Genomic DNA, 19,163 nt, shown 5'->3' with positions numbered 1-19,163 from the left:
AGTGCGCATGCTCGGCACTCAGGACCAATAGGAAGACCCGGAGGGGCCTTGAGCCAATCACAGAGCTCCGTATGTAAGCGGTACCGAGCCAGTTCTGCGGCCGCGCGCAGGAGTCCGCTGCGCTTTTCCGCCGCTGCGTTCGTGTACGGGGGCCCACGAGGGTCCAGTGTCCGCAGCTGCCTGTAGCGCGCTGCGGGCGGAGCCAGGTAGGTGTCCACGCGGGTGCTCCGCCCGCGCCGCTCGGTTCGCTGTGCTGTGCTTGCCCGCTGGTGCTTCACGTGCGGCGCCCGCCGGAGCAAGACCACAGGCCCCGCGGCGCCGGGTTGGGGCGCTGGGCCTGTGCGTCCTCTTCGCAGTCGGACGCGTGCCCGGCTCCCGTCCTCTGCGCCCTGCGCGCTCGGTTTCCCCAGCTCCCGGCCCTCCGTGGCCTTCCTCCCTGGGCCGGTTTACTCTGTTCTCCGGTTACCAGGGTAGCCCTCGCCCTTCCTGGTCCTGAGCGCCTGACTGCGCGGGAGACGCCGTCGCCCGCGCTGCCCGCCTGGTCCGAATAGCCCTGCCTTTGGCTGAACGTCCCCTCCCCGGACCAGCCCGCCGAGGCTCGGCCAGGAGCTCGCCGCTTACCTGTGATGCTGGAGCCTGACCCTGACCGCACTGCCGATCTAAAGTCAGGTTTTGAGAAAAAGGAAGGAGTTTCATTGCTTTGCTAGCAGAGGAGGAGCAGGGGGGACTCCTGTGCAGAAGGTGTGATTCCCCTGCCTGGGGCAGCACAGGGCTTTCAAAAGAACTCAAGGGCTGGGATCCAAATGCTGTCTGTAGGTAGTTACTAAATGTCCAGCAGACGTCCTTGAGAGAGGCATTGCTCCAGGGCCCAGGTTGGAGTTTCTTAATTCTTGTGGGCAGCGATGTCCTTCCAGGCAGTGGAAGACAGGATCGCTTACCTGAGACAGGAAAAGTGTTACTATTGTTTCCGCTGTTAGGGAGAAGGAAGAGGGGAAGAGAAAAAGAAAACGAAAAAAAAAAAAAAAAAAAAAAAAAGTCAGCCACCTGCAGTTGAGCAGCGAGTTGTATACTCAAAGCATAAGGTGAACCCCTCTCCCGTAACACTAGCTGTGTAAACTGGACACAGTAACATTTCTGTGCTTCATTTTCTTCCTTGGCTGTCAGATGACAACAAAAATACATAATCTGTGTAAGTGAATACACCTATAAAGCCCCTAGAACCTTGCCTGGTAAGTGTTAGCAATTATTTTTGTTAGATGCCAGTTTCCTAAGCTCTAGGACACAGACCTGCCTTTCTGGTGTTTATATCCTAGTGGGAAATTTTTATTAATCCCTGTTTTGGGGTTCCCATCCTTCGTTTCATAGACATTGATGTAGAGGGAGTCATGCCCTCTGTATTTGACCTTGTCTTTTTATTTTACAAGTTCAGAAGTGTTGAGAATCAGATGGCATGGCTTTAATCACCTTGCGGAGGAACTTCTGCCATTTATCTGATTTTCGGATTCAGGGAGCTCTGACTGCTCTGAAAAATCACCCTATAAATCATGTTCACAAGGTAGCCAGAGAGCACCTGCATCCTTGGTTCTGTTCAGTACAGTCTGAACCTTTCAGGATCCAATTCCATCATGCCTGCTGTAAAACGTTCCATTCACAAAATGGAAATGAACTTCATCTAGTTGGTGAGCCAGCATTCTCTCAAGGACAAGACTGGAACAGGCTTGAACAAAACCTTGAAAATGAGAATGAACAGATATTTTATAGGAGACTAAATGAATTCACCTCATCAGAAGAGGTGTTGAGTTTTGTAAGCACGCTGGAAACTCTGACTGATGCCATGGCTGCAGGAGCTTTACGACGGATCTGTGAGGTGGAGAAGAAAGGAGGTGATCAACAGCTGCCCAAAGAAATACTAGAGAGCAGTGTCTTCCGAGCTTTGTGCTTTCGATTTGGACGGGAACCCTCACAGCTGTCAGACTCCACTTTGGTGACCACTTTGCAAGCTCTGATTTTGTTGCATGTGGATACTCAGAGTAGCTTGATCCTGAATCTCGTGGCAGAGTGCCAGAATCGTCTCAAAAGAGGTGGCCTGCATGTGCATGATCTTTGTGTCCTTGGGGACTGTCTGATTAGACTGCAAGGCCCGGAGTGTGTGACACTAGAACTGATTATCTGTCAACTGCAAGGTGAAAAATTGGAAGCATATACCCCAGAGGATATCGTGGCCCTTTATAGAATACTACAGGCATGTGCTGAAAAAGTAGACCAACACCAGACATTTTTAAATATGATAAACAGCTATTCCCTTTCAATAGTTTCCTACCTGAGTCCTAAATCCATTAGCCAACTGCTTACTGCTCTAGTGGTCCTAGATCAAACTCAGGCACTTCCTCTGGTTATAAAATTGGGTAAATACGTTGTGAGGCACATTCCCCGTTTCAGTAATGAAGAGCTCAGGAAGGTCATAGAGGCGTTCATATATTTTGGACACAATGACAGGTTTTTTATCCAAGCCCTAGAGCAGCATATCACTGTGTTCTGTCTTACCTTGGATGCTGAAGTTGTCAGCAAAGTCATGGAGTACTGCAGCAGGAAGCTGATTCTTTCAAAACCCATCCTCAACGCAGTGGCAGAAACTTTTGTTTGCCAATCAGAAAAATTATCACTGAGTCAGATTTCTGAATTAATTGAACCATTTGGAAAACTCAATTATTTGCCACCAAATGCACCTGCTTTATTTAGGAAGCTAGAACATGTGCTGTTCACTCAATTCAATTATTTTCCACCCAAAACACTGTTGAGACTTCTCCATTCGTGTTCGCTAATTGAGTGCCATCCGGTCAACTTCATGGAAAAAATATTCAGCCCTTTTTTTCTTCAAAAGCTACAAGGTGAGTTGGTTACACTTTCTGACACTTGGTTGTAACTAACCTTTGAACTTGTAATGTTTTCAGGTTACCTTGGTACCATTTACACAGCAATGCTCTGCCTTCATTTTTTTCTTCCACAGTCACTTGAAAATGAGATTGGAAGTTGTGGATGTTAGTGTAAACACAGAGCTAAAGAGTGCTAGGACATCAGGCAAAGGGACGAAAGCAGCGTCAGGTAACACTGCCTGCTGCCTGCCTGGGGCACTGCAGTGTTCCTGGGGGACATGGTAATGGCAGTGGTAAAAGCTACCTTAGTGTCAGAACCTTTGATGACTGAGCAGCTGTGATTTGTTTTAAAATGATGGTGTTGTTATCTTAATTCATGGAAGCCAAATGTGTCAGATTCCTTTATCAACATGGTTAAAAGAATACTTATGCTAATTCTCCAAATAAGTCCCATCCTCTTTATTTATAATCTGTACCTAAGAACTTAGGTTCTTGGAATTCAGTTTCATTGATGGCAAAAAGAGGACATTATTAATCCTGACAAGTTAATTCCCTAGAGTCATTTGAAAATTCATGCATATAATGTCTTACATTCGTGATGTTTGCTCTCTCACCACCCTACTAAAATTCAAACTGAACAATGACAGGTGCTTCTTATTTCAGGTGAAGAGTCACATTTGGACAGATTGAGTATGGCACAACTGACCCAACTGTACCTGACCTCAGTCCTTGAGTGCCCCTTCTATAAGGTAAAAACATGACCATGAACAGTGCGACTTTATTTCCCCATGGCCAGTTTCTTTTAAAATTCCTTCTCTTTGGGTCTGTTTCAGTAACCTCATTAAAAAGCAGAACTTTCACAATAGCTAAACTGTGGAACCAACCTAGATGCCCTTCAATAGATGAATAGATAAAGAAAATGTGGTGTATATGTATATATATATATAGATAGATAGATAGATATATACACACACACACAATGGAATATTATTCAGCCACAAAGAAGAATAAAATTATGGCATTTGCAGGTAGATGGATGGAATTGGGGAATATCATGCTAAGTAAAATAAGCTAATCCCAAAAAAACCAAAGGCCGAATGTTTTTTCTGAGAAGTGGATGATGATACGTAATGGGGGTGGCGGGGTAAGAGAAGAATGGAGGAACTTTAGATTATGTACGGGAAAACGAGATGGGGGAGGGGTGGGGTTGTGAAAGATGGTGGAATGAGACAGACATCATTATCCTATGTACGTGTATGATTACACATGTATATGTATGTGAATCTACATTGTGTGCAACCATAGAAATGAAAAGTCATACCCCATTTGTGTACAATGAATCAAAATGCAGTCCATAAAAATAAAAAGTAAAAAAGCAGAACTTTCACTTATCTGGTGTTAGTCACCACCAGATAGGCTTTTCTTTGATCATTTGGCCCCATTTCTGTGTCCTTACCCTGGAGAGACCATGGATTGCCCGCAGGATTGCCTGGCAGGTCTCATCCAGTGCTGCAGGCGTGCACTCCCAGACCCTGCGGCAGCCAGAGGGCCTTAGCACTGCCCGTAGCTGCGTGTTATCCAAGTGTGAATCTTTGAACTGAACAGATCCTAAATTATTTCTGGGTACATTTTTAAGCCAAGTCAGAAATCTCACTCTTTCCTGGAACGTGCTTCAGGTGGATTTGTCCCCATGACTGTCACACGCTCTATATAGGATCGGCGATGGCATCACCAGCCTTGCCCATCCCCTGCCTGGTCTTCTGTACTCCTAACGCCATGTTAGAGTATCTGATTTAGGGAATAATGAATAAGGCTGGAAGAATATCACTGTTTTCTTTAAAAATATGTTAAACAGCACAAATATTCTTAAAGATAAGTTATAGTCACCCCCAGTCTTCTGCCACGCCTGAAGGAACAACGTTAACTGCAGTTTCTGCACCCAAATATGCACAGATACATAAACGACATCCAGTTTCTTTCTCTTTGTGGAATGGGCCTAACTCAACAAAATATCATTTGTTTTTGTGCCCTGTATATTGTGGTCATTCCCGGAGGCCCTTCCATGTAGAACAGATGCTTTCGTAGGAATGGCATGATTTTTCAGGATTTTCATTCCACTTTCCCACTGTAAACACTTCCTGGGTTTTTTTTGACTCTTACCAACTCTGTGAATGTGCTGTCCTCTTACCCAAGAACGCTTTTGTTCTTTCAGTCTGTAAAAGAGATTCCTGGAGTTGGTTTGGGATTGATCCTGACAGACTTTTCCCTACTCCTGTAGATGGCCCGTCTTCCCCAACTTCTGCAGCATCACGTCCTTGAAATCTCTGCCATTGCTGTCATGTCAAAAGTTTACCTAGCATTTTAATGAGCAGTAATGAAGTTAGGCACGTTTCCAAATGTTTATCAGCCATCATAGATGTTCTGTGAATTATCTTTCTGCACCTTTACTCATTTCTGTTTGTTTTTCCTTAATGACTCATGATATAGTTATTTATTATATATGTTGCACATATTTTCTCCTGGTTTGTAATTTATTATTATTATTTTTAATTTATGCTGTTGTTTTGCTGTACCGAAGTTTTTGAGGTTTTGATAGTCAAATCTGCCTTTTACTTCTGGATTTCCTGTTTTGTTTAAGAATATTCACCACTACTAAGTCAACACAAATATTTTACTAAAATAGGTTATTTTACTAAAATAACATTTTCTTTTTATCTTTGATACATCTGGAATGTATTTATTTTTATTTAGGTCTTTTAATTGACAAATAAAAATGTATATGTATTTTGTTCATGTTGCTTTGAAATATGCACATACTTAGCCATTCCACAATGTCTGTTAGCATAAGCATTATCTAATCAACATACATGTTATTTCACATATTTGTGCAGGTGTGTGTGTGTGTATGTGTGTTAAGTACACTGAAGCTCTTCTCTCCTGCCAGTGTTCAAGGATGCCTTACTGTTATCACCATCTTATAGACTGAGGTGTGCAATGATCTGTGATGGAGGATAGTTTAACTTTGTTCTTTTCCACGTGGATAACAATTTACCTGCATTTATTACATTCCTCTCCTCTCCTTACTAAATTAACAATGTCACCTTTATCTCATTTCCCACTGTTAAAAACATGAAGTAAGTATTTAAGGCCTGCAAAGCAATTCCAAGAGTTCCAAAGATGTATTTGAACTGTAGGCCTTGTTGTTTCTTCCCCTCCCTCTCTCCCTCCCTACCTTCTCTTGGTTTATGGTGACCAATGAGACTCTTCAAACATATTTAAAAGGTGTTTTGAACTATAACAAGTATCATGCAGTGTCATTTCAAGAAAGATATATGACCTAAGTCCTGGAAAAAAGATCACGCCCCAATAAAGTAATTTTGTATCAAACTTACATACAGGTAGCCTTCAATTTATTATCTGGTTTATATCTTGTTTTTATTTCTCATATTTGCATGTATGATTTTTAGGGTCCAAAACTACTTCCTAAATACCAAGTGAAATCATTTCTTACTCCATGCTGTTCCCTGGAGACCCCTGTGGATTTTCAGCTTTATAAATCTGTGATGATTGGACTGATTGACCTTTTAGGAGCAAGATCATATTTTGCTTCAAAAGTATTAACGCCCTATTGTTATATGATAGGTAAGTAGTGCGGAGAGTTCTGCTGTTTTGAACAGAAGTATTTGTCCTCTTTGGAGATGTGTGGGGCTTAGTAGCCATAGAAGGTCTCTGGAAATTCAAAAAGGAAATGTCCCTTCTCTGAAATCAGGGGTTAGCAGTAGAGCCAAAAAGGCGAGACCATCTGGGTTTGAGGCCCCCATAGTAGCTCCATAGTAGCAGAATGTTTTAGGCAGAACATTTTAACCTTTTTCTGCTTGCTGCTTCATCTGTAAAGTGAGAGAAAGAATAGTGACCTCAAAGATCTGTTCAAAGACTAAATGAAACCATAATCCCTGGAGCAGAGTAAATGCTCAGTAATTGTTAACTGCTGTTATAGTCTAGGCTCATGCTGTTCAATACTGTAGCCATTAGTACATGGTGATTTAAACTTTTAAAAAGTTAAAAACTCAATTTCTCAGTCACACTAGGCACATTTCAAGTGCTCAGTAGCTACATGTGCTTATGGCTGCCAGATTGGACATGGTTGATGTAAATATTTCTTACTGCAGAGAGTTCTGTAGGATGTTGCTCACTAGAGAATCCAAGCCTTGGGCCCTGACAATTCTACATTGACAAGTGAGAGAAGATCACATCGTTGGGGGGAGCAGTTCACAGGCTTCCAGTGATCACACCTCAGTCCTCACCTTCTTCCCTGGGCTCATTTCACAGAAGCAACCTCGTCATGTCAGAAGAGGGAGAGGGGGTCTATCCCGGCCCCAGGAGCACCCGCAGCACACAGGAGGCCTCTTCCACCGCAGTGCAGGCTCCAGCAGAAAGCTGAGCCGCGGGCATGTGATCCGTAGCCAGCAGGGCTTTCTGTTCTGCAGTGGAGGATCTGCTCACTTGATATAAGTGGGAAGGAAAGTGCGCCTGGTTCTCGTCGTGCACTGATCACTCGAGAACCCACTCTTTGCTTCAGCGTGGTTGATCCTTCTTAAGGCTGACTTGGTTGATCGTAGTTAGCATGACTTGGTTGGCAGATCCAGTTAAAATTCTCACCATTGTCGGTTGTGGTCATTACTTTGCAGCCTTCAGCCCACTGATAAATGCAGTGTGGGAAGGATCAGAGCAGAACAGAGGAGAGCAGGAGCAGAGAACTTGTGAGGTATCACAGGAGAACTTTCCTTTCTTCTCTCACCAGATGTTGAAATTAAGTTAGACGAAGAAGGATTTGTATTGCCTTACACAGTTGATGAAGACATCCATAAAAGGTAAAGGAAATTGTTGTGGTTTTAATCTTATATGACTTGTCAACATTAATAAACTGATATTTTTCTTAGAAGGTGAAAAAAATAGACATGATTATGGCAATTAAAATACTTTCAGCATATCATGTTTGAAAAGTCCTTGTAATATTTTTTAAAAGTTAATAAAATTGAATACTTTTCCAACAGATTTAAAAATAACTTATTCATGATTTCTTTTAGTGTCATCACAGAAGACTAGCCAAATCCCAAGTAAATTCTAATAACTACAAATATATAAATATGTTTAATTGTTTTGCAAATTGAATTTTTCTCCTCTTTGGTTTCTCAGAGTAGCACTGTGCATTGATGGTCCAAAAAGATTTTGCTCTAATAGCAAACACTTACTAGGAAGAGAAGCTATCAAACAAAGACATCTACGATTGCTGGGTTACCAAGTTGTTCAGGTATGGTGTCACCTATTATTTTTGTCCAAAAGCAGTTCCATATTCAAATTGGCTTTTTTCCAGGCAGATTTTTGAATTGCACCTTCACAGTACAGTGACATGAGTAAATAGCAGTTCTTAAATCAGGCAGCGCCAAACCAGAATGTTTTGTAGTTCCCTCGAGGGAACATAAACAGGGTTTTATAGGGTGAACACAGTGAAGCCAAATGAAGAGTCGATTGGTCACAGTTGTGCGGTTACCCTGCACGCTCTGTCTTGTTGGAAAATCCCTAGTCGTAGGAATTCCCGGGATGCTGCTCATGGTTGGACTGCAGTTCACTTTTCTCTGTTACGTGCATTAACAAGGAATGCCCGAGTTAAGTGTTGCCTGCATCTGAACTGAAGCAAGGTTCAGGTCCATTTTCAGAGCTCCTGCTGTTGTCTGCTCAAGGGTTTTTCAGACCCACTCTGCATTTTAGTGTATTTTACCAGTACTGAGTGGTCTGAAAGAGAAGTGGACCAAGAATATTAGTGTCTTCTTTAAATTTTATGATTTTGTTGATTAGTCTTAAATCTCTTTGTCTTTTATTTTGCAATACAGAGTTTTCAAAGCACTGATTTTTCTAAAGTAGGACTTATTATATTCTTTATAAGCTATGCTTAATGCTGCTTTTAGGACTACTAAATCATTGGAATGTCTTGTTTTAATTTCTCTCTGATTTAATGAATAAAAGTGGACAAGGTGACCCATTAAGACCAGGCTCCAAATCCACCCTACAGGCTAAGACTTTTGTGTTTTATTGTAGATTAGGTAGGAGGGTCTCTTGGAGGGGTCCCGATCCCTCTAGTCAGCTCTCTAGATTCCTATGTGGTGACTTTTCCATTGCATCTTACACGTCTGCAGGTGATTTCCTAAAACTAATCATGCCAGTGTGTGCTCAAAACTTTCATTGTTTCTACACTGCTTACAGGGTGAAGTAAAAATTCCTCTAAGTTTCAATTCAAAACCCTCCACAGCCTGCCTACAGCCACCCAGCACTCTCTGCCTCTCCCTCTCTCCCTTTCCCCAGTCCCCGCCCCGTCCCCTCTCTCCCTTTGCCCCTGCCCCTCCACTGCCAGGCTGCTCTCCAGCTGGGTGTCTGGGCCTTGGCACTCATCAGCTCCCAGCCAACACTCTCACCTGGCTCAGTGCTGGCTCCCTCTCAGACCTGTCCGGGCCTCCTGCTTGCACCTGGTATACTTTGTGGGTTTTGGTTTGATCTGGAGAAACTTGTTTATCCCACGTGTCCTTCCTGCACCCTGCCCCAGTGCCAGCACAGGGACAAGAGGCCCCTGTGGCCTTTGCCCTCCTAGCCTGCTCCTGTTGGGGAGGATGTGAGAAGCCAGGTGTAGGAAATGGAGCCCTCTGGGACTGTGGAGTATCCTGACCATTTCATTGTCCTTCTTTCCCAGGTCCCCTATCATGAGATGGAGGTGCTAAGATCCAGACAAGAATTGGTGGAATATTTACAAAGAAAACTCTTTCCTGAAAACTCCACTATTCATTGGTAACAAGGAGGAACACTGGCTTCATGGGTCAAAGAGTAAAAGAGCTGTTTTTAAGGAACACAGTTTAAAAAGATAATTTGTGAATTAGCCATTTTGCAGAATTATGTTTATAGACTGGTGATCTGAGAAGGCTCAGAGTTTCTCCTGATACCGTGTATAATTTCACTGGAGGTAAACTTAAAATTAATTTATTACTACTGTCATAGGACTTTTTATACATCAAAAAGAATTGATCAAGTACAATAAAGGAATATAATGAATGTACATTATTTTGAATCTTTCATTTGTGATAGTTCTGTTAATGAAAGCATCCTCTTTAGAGATGTTCATTTTCTAACAAATGTAAAAAAAGGAATTTTATCTCCCACTTTTATATATTTGTCCATGGAATTGATACATAATAAGGAGAAGGAAAAATGAAAGCTAGAAGAAGCCAGAAAGGGCGTTCCCTGTGAGGCCTTCCTTCCCACGAGGCCTTCCTCCTCCTCCTCGCTTGTCCTCGTGGGAGCACCCTTTCTGGCTTTGGCCAGCTTCTGGTGGCTCCAGGCGTGCCTTGGTTAATGGCAGCAGAGCTGACCTGCCTCCATCTTCACATGGCTGCCTTCCATTTGTGTCTGTGTGTCCACATGTCTGACTGTACACATGCATTCTCCCTGTGGGGCTGTGTTCACATTTTCCTCTTAAAAGGATCCAGTCATGTTGATTGACACCCTAATGAGTTCATCTTGACTATTAAGTGTGTAGAACCCAATGCCAACTAAGATCATGCTGACACAGCAGGACAGGAATGTTTTAAGGGGACACAGATGAACCAAGGATCACGCTAGTTAACATATAAAGCATGCTTGGAAATGTCTTGCGGAGTTAGCACACAGTTAGCCAGCAGAGTGTTGGATTTCCACCCCATCCGGCTGTGCACTTCACTCTAGCTTTGGATCTCTTTCTGCAGAGTAGGAAATGGAGACCAGGTGAACTCCTGGGTCCCGTGTAGAAGTGTGCCATGCTGCAGAAGGGTCACAGATTCTGGGGAGTCCTGTTCCCAGATGACCTTGGCACTCGTTCAGGGTCTGACCAGAAAGGAGTCTCATCTCAGAAACTGGGGCAATTAGACTTCCTGAAACCAGTGTTCTTGACACTGGGCCCAAGGTCTGCTCGGGATCATGCCAGGCCTCAGAACCCCTTTCACATTTCCTTCCTGCTGAAATCCAGCCCGGTGCCAGTTTTGTCCTGTGAGCTCTGCTTTCCTACCACCAGGCAGGGCTATCCATCTCAGGGCACTGTTGACCCCCCACCCCCGTGGCCAGCTCATCCCTGAGCCGTGGTGGAGGTGAACAGCTCACAGTTTAAGAGGGAGACTTACCCCAGACAGGTAGTGATAATCTCAGCAATGCTGTGAGGGAAAAGTGCTGCCTGGGGCATTCTTACCTGCTCTGTCCCCTAAGTCCTGATCCGCGGTGACCTTCGCTCCTGGTCGCTTTCATCCACGGATGCTCTTCCCTCTGCACTTTCAGCTGTGACTCTGCTGAGCCTTTGTCTCCCGTGGTCTCCCTGCCCACTCCATTTATTCATTCCCCACGAGCTCACAGAGCCTGACACTGATGCCAGAGCTCCAGGCCCGGAGGAAGGTGGCCCTGCTACAGGGCTAGGGGTTGGGTGACGTGAACAGGTAAGAGCAGGTGCTGAGAGCGCTGAGCCCACAGGCACCCCCGAACTCTGGGATGGGAAGGAGGCCGCTCGGAGCCACTTGTAGGCTGACTATTAGAAGGAAGAGAGGAGGTCTGTGCGCATGGCTGTAATGAGCCACACAAAGCAGAGGGGAACTCCCAGGAAAGGGGACAGGCCTAATTCTGACACTACTAAAAAAAATTCCTGAAGACGCACATGTGTTCATGGGAGTAATTTAGGCTACCAGATACAGGGTTGATGGTTTTGCCAATAGACGTGAACTCAGCAAGCTCTGTCAAAAGGCCAAGCCCTTATAAATTGACTTTTCATGCCTCTGAATTTTAATGTCTACCTGTGCAAGCAAAAGTGAAGTGAATGTTCTCATCTAGCCTATATTTGACAGTTTTGAATAAGGCATGATCTCACGATGGTAGCTTTCAAAAGTAAAGCAAATAAAGAAAAATGGGTGAGGAAAATCTGTTTTGCAAGCATAACCCTTGAAGCAGCAAAGCAGTACTGATATTCCTTCAGCCTGACGCTAAGGGGCGACAAAGTTTATGACACTGATTAGGCTGCAGCAGTTGAAATCCTTGCCTTGTTCCTGGAAGAGTGAGTAGGTCCTGTGTGTGTGTGAGAGAGAGAGAGAGAGAGAGAGAGAGAGAGAAAGAGAGAGAGAGATGGGGGGGGGGCAGTTGCATGGTGGCACTTCTGCCTGAAACAGGCCATTTCCTTACCTTCCTCTTGGCCTGAACCAGGCCTAGACAGGAGAATGCAAACCCTGCCCTGGGATGAGCAGATGCCTGTGGTGGGGATGGGGCAGAACCTTGACAACAGGTATCCTTCCAAATCTTGGATCATTTGGGGGCACGTGGACACTTAGTAAACATTTTGCAGGTAGTAAAACTAAGAAGGAGCAGAATTCATTACATTTGAGTGAATTCTCAGAAAACAGGATAGTGATAGTTCCCTCTGAAAAAGCTACGTGTGCTGGGTGATGTGCAAATCCAGGAAGGCAGCTCCTCAGCAGTGAGTAGGCAAATCAGCCCCAGAAGCAATATTTGGACAAGCATCCAGACCTGCTAGGAGTCTGCAAACCTCGTGTCGGGGGTAGTATGAGACACCCTGAAAGCTGCTTGGTCTAGTGCCTGGGCAGTGGCCAGTACTCAGCGGGACACGGGTGCTGTTGCCTGGGTACACGTGTGCAGCCTTCTGTTCCCAGTTACACAGTCGTGTGGCAGGTGAACATCAGGCTGGACTTGCTGCTTGGTATATCCAGGGCCTCCACTGCAGCCTGCGACAGAGGCTTTCGTGATTAGCATAGAATATGGTGCCATAAAGCCTGTGCTGTCTGAAATCAGATCAGGAAAATGGGAATTCCTGCTGCTGTTTCGGTATCTGAGCCACCTGGGACATTTTGACATAGAGAAGTAGTCTCAACATCCAACCGGATTGCCAATATGGAAATTTACGACACAACATTTCGTGTTGCAGCTTTGAGGATCCTGAATCTGACGCTCCAGCCAGGCTTGGTGTTCAGTGACACACAAACCCCCTGAGCTTGAGTGTCTCCAGCCCAGCTTCATTGCTCGGTTCTGATGCCACCCTTCCCACAATCCTCAGAGGACCTCTGTCCCTTTGTTTGACTTTGGGTGCCTCTTTGTTCCTCTGGGGTGCAGCTTCCCATGCTGTTCCAGTGAGAAAATCTAATTTTATTTTGATGCTCTCTGGCTGTTGAGCTCCATCAGAAGAAATTGTGCTTTTATGTACTTTTTATCCCAGCTCAGAAAAAAAAAACACATTTTTTTCCCAGATGACTCCCACGGTCTCTGGCATATAATTCACACTATTTGTGGGTTGAACTGATATTTTGGGATCTGATGTTTGCATGAAACAATATCTCCTAATAACCCTACTGTTTTTTACTTTTATTATGGAAAATTTTGAACACAGAAAGAATTGTATAATGGATCCACATGAGTCCCTCTATTTGGCATGAAAATTACCATAATTTTCCAATCATGTTTAATCTATTCTTTATCAACCCCCCCACCCTTTTTTTTTTACTGTAATTTCTCTAGAGAAATACAAGCTATCATAGTTTATCCTAAACACTTTGATATGCACTTAAAAAACAATGAATGTTTTTCTTTTATTTCATCCCTCCATTATTGTAACTAATAAAATTCTATAGTGGCTCAAAAATAATTTGTTGATTTGTTCGAGTCAGAATCCAAACAGTGTGTGCTCCCTTTGGCTATGGGTCTGTTATACACACAAGTCTCTGACATCTGTAACCACCCCCACCCCCACCCTCACCTAGTGTTCATGTCGTTCATTTATGTAAACAGAGGAGGTGCCTGTAGGATGTCCCACATGTTAACTGACGGTGGTCTAACTTCTTCCTCTACCTGTTGAATTCAAAGCTACACCCAGAGGCTTTCTTGAATTCAATTGGAATTTCTTGGGCACTGATGCTTCATAGGCAGCTGTGTGTTTGCTCTGTGATGCAATTTGATGCCTGGTTGTCCCCTCTTGGTGATGCAGATTGATGAGCGAGCTCCTGTATCATGGGCCTCATCTGACACTGTGGGTTACACATCAACCTTTCCCCTAATGATTTTAGCATCTGCATGGCCTGAATCCATCATTTCACTAATTCTGATTCCTTGTACATTTAACTACCTTGTATTAATCTATAAAGAAGAAATTTCTCCCATCAAGTATTTGTGGACCATGAAAGGATTATAGAGAAAAAAACAAATGCTTCGATCCTGTATCAATTTCTAGAGTTGGTTTTGTTTGTTTTCGGTGGTACTCACGAAATTCTACATGATTGATGTGCTTCAGCCCCTGCATTTCTCATTTTGATGCTTAAACTATCCCGTTTTGGACCAGTGGGATACCCTTCTGGTTGGCCTTTGTCCTTCTGATCTTGTCATACTCGTTTTTGAAATTTTCTTTGTTTAACAGGGTGTTCGTGGCTTTTCTTGCCCACTTCCTGTCTCAGACCTGGAATTGAGCCTAAGGGACCCAGATTCCTGCAGGGAGGAGGGCGCGTGCTCACGGTTTAGAGATGTCAATGTTTTCATTGTAGGTGTCACAAAAGAATTCACATATCTATTTCAAAAGTAACAAGGTAATCAAACCAAAATGAAGTTTTCATTTAAAAGTCTCATTCATAAGTTTGATGCTGAAAGTTACCCTAGGGACTCATCTTTCAATTGAACGAATCAGCCTACTGGAACAGTGTGATAAACATGTTTTGTCAATCTACTCACAATGTTTATGTTTGTTTATCAGGAAGGAGGCATCAAGTAAGGCAAAGGTTTGCTCAGCCCCACCACAGACCACTGCCCATGGCCATGTTCCAGTTGTGGCTTGGAAGGGTGGACAATGGCTTCCTTGTCATGTTGCTGGCCTTGATGTTCAGTTGCACTGACAGATTTCCAACCAGTGCCGGCAAGCTACTTGGACCTCTTCCCTCAACTTCATAATGCCCTTTAAATTTTCTGGGACGCATGACGAAGTAGTCTTCCCCCTAAGCTACTCCAAAGACAAGTGTTTCAAGGTCCATCTAGCTCATTCGGAATCACCATAGAAGATGCCAGGTGCAGAGAAGTACTCCTTCAATTCATGTTAAGAAATGTCAGATCCTGTGCCACAGGTGAGTTTACAGTGCAGTCTAAAAACAATCATTGCAAAAGTTCTAAATTTAAAATGTGGACTTTAACCTTGTTTAAAAGCCTCTGCATTTCCAACAGGAGTCTGTAAAGGGGAGTTGTTTTACCTCAGTCGCAGGCTGCTTTCCCTCTCCACTTCAGTCAACCGGGCTTTCAAGGTAGAGTGAGGCAGTTGCTCTGTCCACCAACCATGAATCGCTGCCTCAAAGTGACCTGAGAGCCCTAAGAGAAAGCAAATTCCCTATTCAGCCCCCATCTCTGCACATATTTAGATGTCTTTCAGAGGAGCAGCCCCTGGCCAAGTTGCCTGAGTCCAGTCACTGAGTCTCTCCCACATCCAGTCTTCTCATTGGCATGATGAACTCGATGGGTATTCCCAGTTTCAAAAGCCTGAGTTTATGGGCCAGGCCCAGTGGTGGATGCCTGTAATCCCAGCAGCTCAGGAGGCTGAGGCAGGAGGATGGCGAGTTCAAAGCCAGCCTCAGCAAAAGCAAGGTGCTAAGCAACTCAGTGAGACCCTGTCTCTAAACAGAATACAAAAAAGGGGTGGGGATGTAGCTCAGTGGTAGAGCTCCCCTGGGTTCGGTCCTCTAGTACCCAAAAAACAAAAAAACAAACAAGTCTGAGTTTATGAAGACACTCAGGATAAACAGCATATGTGCCATGCGGAAGCCACACCTAAAGTGGCATGAAAGCTGCACCTTTGGTTTTTCCTTCTCTGCCTCAGATTAACAGAAAAGGTGCCTCTAACCAAGTTTCCTAAGAGATTGCATTTTGCTCAAATGCTCAGAGAAACTGCACAGTCTTCCAGATGCAGTGTGGACTCCCACCTTCTGAGTTCCTGCCAACTGCCCATCTCCCTGAGCTTGAGATGCCCCTGCAGATATTGGCTAGCATCTCCCTCAGGGAGAGAGATGCAGGAAGTGGCCGTCCCGCTGGATCAGCATCACAGAGCTGCACCATGGCCATTCGTGAGCACTGGGTCTGCCGCGGGCAGAGCGGTGGGCAAGCAGACAGAACATCGGCTCCGAGCGAGCTGAGCCAGGGAAATCAGACAGGTTTCCACTGAGTGCCAAGTCCACGCAGCTGACATGGCATCCCGCCCACAGTACCGAGGGCTCACCTGAAACAGGCTGATCTCATCCCTGCGGGCTTCATCCACACGCGTTTGTCCTTGCCTTGGTGATTTGCCTTCTTTCAAAGGAGGCTCTTCATGTTTCTCCTGCCCTTCCTTTCCCTGGCGTATGATTTTGAAAGTTCAAGTTACAGACCTGAAAATCTTAAGCTCATTTAATCTTGTCTTCCACTAATGTACCCAAAATACATATGATCACATGGGGAAGGATTTTTGTAGAGACCTTAAAACCTCCTACTAGTCAAAACTACCAAAATTTGCTTCACTTACTGTTTGATCCATCTCCGGTGCCCTGCCCTGCATCCTCTCAGAGCTGCCGGATCACTCCATGGTCAGTGACGCACCCTGTAGCATCTCACCTCAAGCAGATGCCCTGTGCCTTTCTCTGTCAGCCCCAGAGCATTTGTGACACCAAGGAGATGGAAGCACAGGGCAGAGGTCAAGTTCAGAAGCAACCAAGAGAGGAGCCTCAACTAAGGAAAATGAGCAAGAGGTAAAACACACTTCCATGTTGATGTAGAGAACTCTGCAGTGTTTTGTAGGCTCCTTGGAAAGTTCTGGACACAGCTGAGCACCATTTGCCCTGTGTAGTGACCTGGTTGAGGCATCCTGACACGGACTCTCCCGATTCTCATTCCTCTTGGTCCCTCCCTTTTTCTCCCTGGAGTTCCCTGTCAAATGAACCCAGAGTGTCCAAGCCCTTGCCTAGTCTCATCTTTTAGAAGATACTCAATCTGTGGTAACTGTGCTCATTTGGCTCCAAGCATTTGTTGAGTACCTACTGAATGCCAGACTTGAGCTACCCAGGATGAAAGGGCTCAGGGAGCCTTGCCCCCGAGAGCTCTCAATCTAGGACACAACGACAGAAGTCGTTGCTTGGGCAAACTTTAGTCAGGCTTCTGAACCTTCTCCTAGACCATCTGTGCTCTTCCTTGTGAAATTAACTTTCAGCAGAAGAAGACTGCTAAGTCAGCTTAGGCAGAATCTCCTTCCTCCATATGTGATCAGATTCCTTATCCTGCACAGGATGCCTGTTGGTAGCTGGAATCCTGTTAGTTCAGTCTAGTCAGAATCCACCTGCCCCTGATGTTTGCTCTTAGTAGTTCCTCACCCATGACTCCCCAACCCTGCTCCCTGGCTATAAATTCAATTGCCTATACTGCATTTGGAGTTGTCTGGATCTCTCCCACTCAAATCCCCATTGCAGTGGTCCCAATATGTACGGTGATGGTGCTGAGTAAATTCTTCCTGACTATGCTTTAGTAAGTGTCATGAAGTAATCTGTCCTTTAATAATAACAAAATGACACCTGCTTAAATTGAAGCTAACAGATGCACATCTATATGGCCGTGTAAAAGGATTTTGCAATGAAATGATTTCAGTCTCAGTTTTGGCTGAGTTCCCAAGGTAATTGATGTCAACTGCTTCCTCTTTCCAAAGAATGACACCAGATCACCTATGCAAGGCTTGCAAAGTCTATGACTCTCAGTAGACCTCTCATGTCCCTTCTTTGGAAAGGTTGAGAGAGGTCAGAAATGTCAACAGGGGCAAATTATGGAAGTTTTTCTTTTTTCTTTTCTGACTCTCACGAGGCTAGAAAATCATGAGTCATGTTTTCATGACTTCTGCCATGGGAGAAAGATGAGAGCCCCCGTCTCCCTCACTTCACACCAAGGAGAAGTGATCTATCTCTGAACACCAGGGAAATGTCCAGCTCTCTGGTGGTCGCAACAAGGCTGAAATGTCCCCTGGGGCTTGGGAACACTGTGGGAGGGTGTCTGATCTGTGATGTGTGTGTTCTGCCAGTGGAGCAAACAGATGCATTATGAGGACAAAGAAAGCAATGGGATCCCATGGACCTTGGAGGGTTGTATCCTGCCCAGGTGTGTTCTACAGAGAGGTGCCACCAGGTGCCTGGGCAAAGGGGCATCTTAAACCACCAGCCTGCACCAAGGAATTGCAAATGAGATTCCTGCCTAAATAGTGGAGGAGAAGGCAGGACACTGCTCCTTCCACTATCCCACAGACCTCTCAATGGGACTCCCGTCCCTCTGTCCACAGGTGCTTCCTGCCAGTCTCCTACTCCTGCAGGAATCACCACCACCCTAACAAGTCCTTTCAACACATCACCATGGGCTCAGCCTCAGAGGCCTTAGTGCCCTTCCATCTCCTTGTGTGCCTACTCTGCGTTACATTTCACCACAATGTCTGCCCCTCAGGCCAGCCCCCCTGAGCCAGCCCTGAAGCTCCGGTCAGAGTGTGCTTCTCAAGTACTAGTAGTCAGCATGCTACCTTTCTTTTAAACACCCCCCCCACCTGCAGCCCCTCACCCCCAACCAGCATCACACACACAAACCATAAGTTTACAGCTCAGTAAATTTTGAGCCAATATAATCAGGTTGGCAGTCTCTAGAACCCTGCCCACAGAGCAGCTGAGTTTTGCCTATTCTGAATTACATTGATTTGTTTCACAGGAAGTTAACACCACCACTGGCCAATGCCATAACCACTAGCCACGTGTAGCTATTTAGCACTTGAAACGTGGCTAGCGCCACATGCTGAAATAACAATGTTTGGACAAACTGAGGGGAGGAGGTAATAATTACCTGCGTCTTGATACCTTTTCTTTTTTTAAATATCTTTTTAGTTGTAGATGGACACAACACCTTCCTTTATTTATTATTTATTCATTTTTTTATGTGGTGCTGAGGATCGAACCCAGGGCTTCACATGCGCAGGGTAAGTGCTCTACCACTGAGCCACAATCCCCGCCCTGCTTGATACCTTTTCAACGTAGCAAATGTAGAATTACACACGTGGCTCTCAATGTTTTCACTGGACCCCGCCGCCCTAGACCCTCTGCCGACGGTCTTCACCTTTCTTCTCTGTCTGCACCACTGTCTGCGTCGCTTGTTCCCAGGTTACCTCCAGCTCCTGCGGCATTGTGGTGCTGGGTCACTAATGCCACAGGA

At 44.9% G+C, this 19,163-nt stretch overlaps 1 protein-coding gene across 4 annotated transcripts; it reads left to right on the top strand.

The window, feature by feature from the left end:
• The first annotated feature begins 87 nt into the window (after window positions 1-87).
• Window positions 88-9,969, top strand: Fastkd3 (FAST kinase domains 3). 4 transcript variants are annotated; one of them, XM_047555448.1, is made up of 7 exons: window positions 88-206; window positions 1,430-2,888; window positions 3,537-3,622; window positions 6,341-6,515; window positions 7,675-7,744; window positions 8,070-8,184; window positions 9,616-9,969. In XM_047555448.1, the coding sequence occupies exons 2-7, from the start codon at window positions 1,451-1,453 to the stop codon at window positions 9,712-9,714; spliced, it is 1,983 nt and encodes a 660-aa protein (XP_047411404.1). In that variant the 5' UTR covers window positions 88-206; window positions 1,430-1,450; the 3' UTR covers window positions 9,715-9,969. The 4 variants fall into 4 exon arrangements, with proteins under 4 accessions (XP_047411404.1, XP_047411400.1, XP_047411402.1 ...); XM_047555444.1 differs by having other exon boundaries at window positions 108-206; window positions 1,425-2,888; XM_047555446.1 differs by lacking the exon at window positions 88-206 and adding an exon at window positions 215-741.
• The last annotated feature ends 9,194 nt before the right edge of the window (window positions 9,970-19,163 follow it).

The sequence above is a fragment of the Sciurus carolinensis genome, chromosome 6, assembly GCF_902686445.1.
Source record: "Sciurus carolinensis chromosome 6, mSciCar1.2, whole genome shotgun sequence".
Lineage (NCBI taxonomy): Eukaryota > Metazoa > Chordata > Mammalia > Rodentia > Sciuridae > Sciurus > Sciurus carolinensis.
Note: the sequence above shows the minus strand (reverse complement) of the source record. Positions and strands in the feature narration are given on the sequence as shown.

Excerpts from the sequence above, each read along its gene's own strand:
- Fastkd3 (XM_047555448.1), top strand. The coding sequence starts at position 1,451 with ATGGCTTTAATCACCTTGCGGAGGAACTTCTGCCATTTATCTGATTTT. Across the intron at positions 6,516-7,674 it reads GCCCTATTGTTATATGATAG|ATGTTGAAATTAAGTTAGAC; the intron begins GTAAGTAGTGCG and ends TTCTCTCACCAG. Across the intron at positions 8,185-9,615 it reads TGGGTTACCAAGTTGTTCAG|GTCCCCTATCATGAGATGGA; the intron begins GTATGGTGTCAC and ends CTTCTTTCCCAG.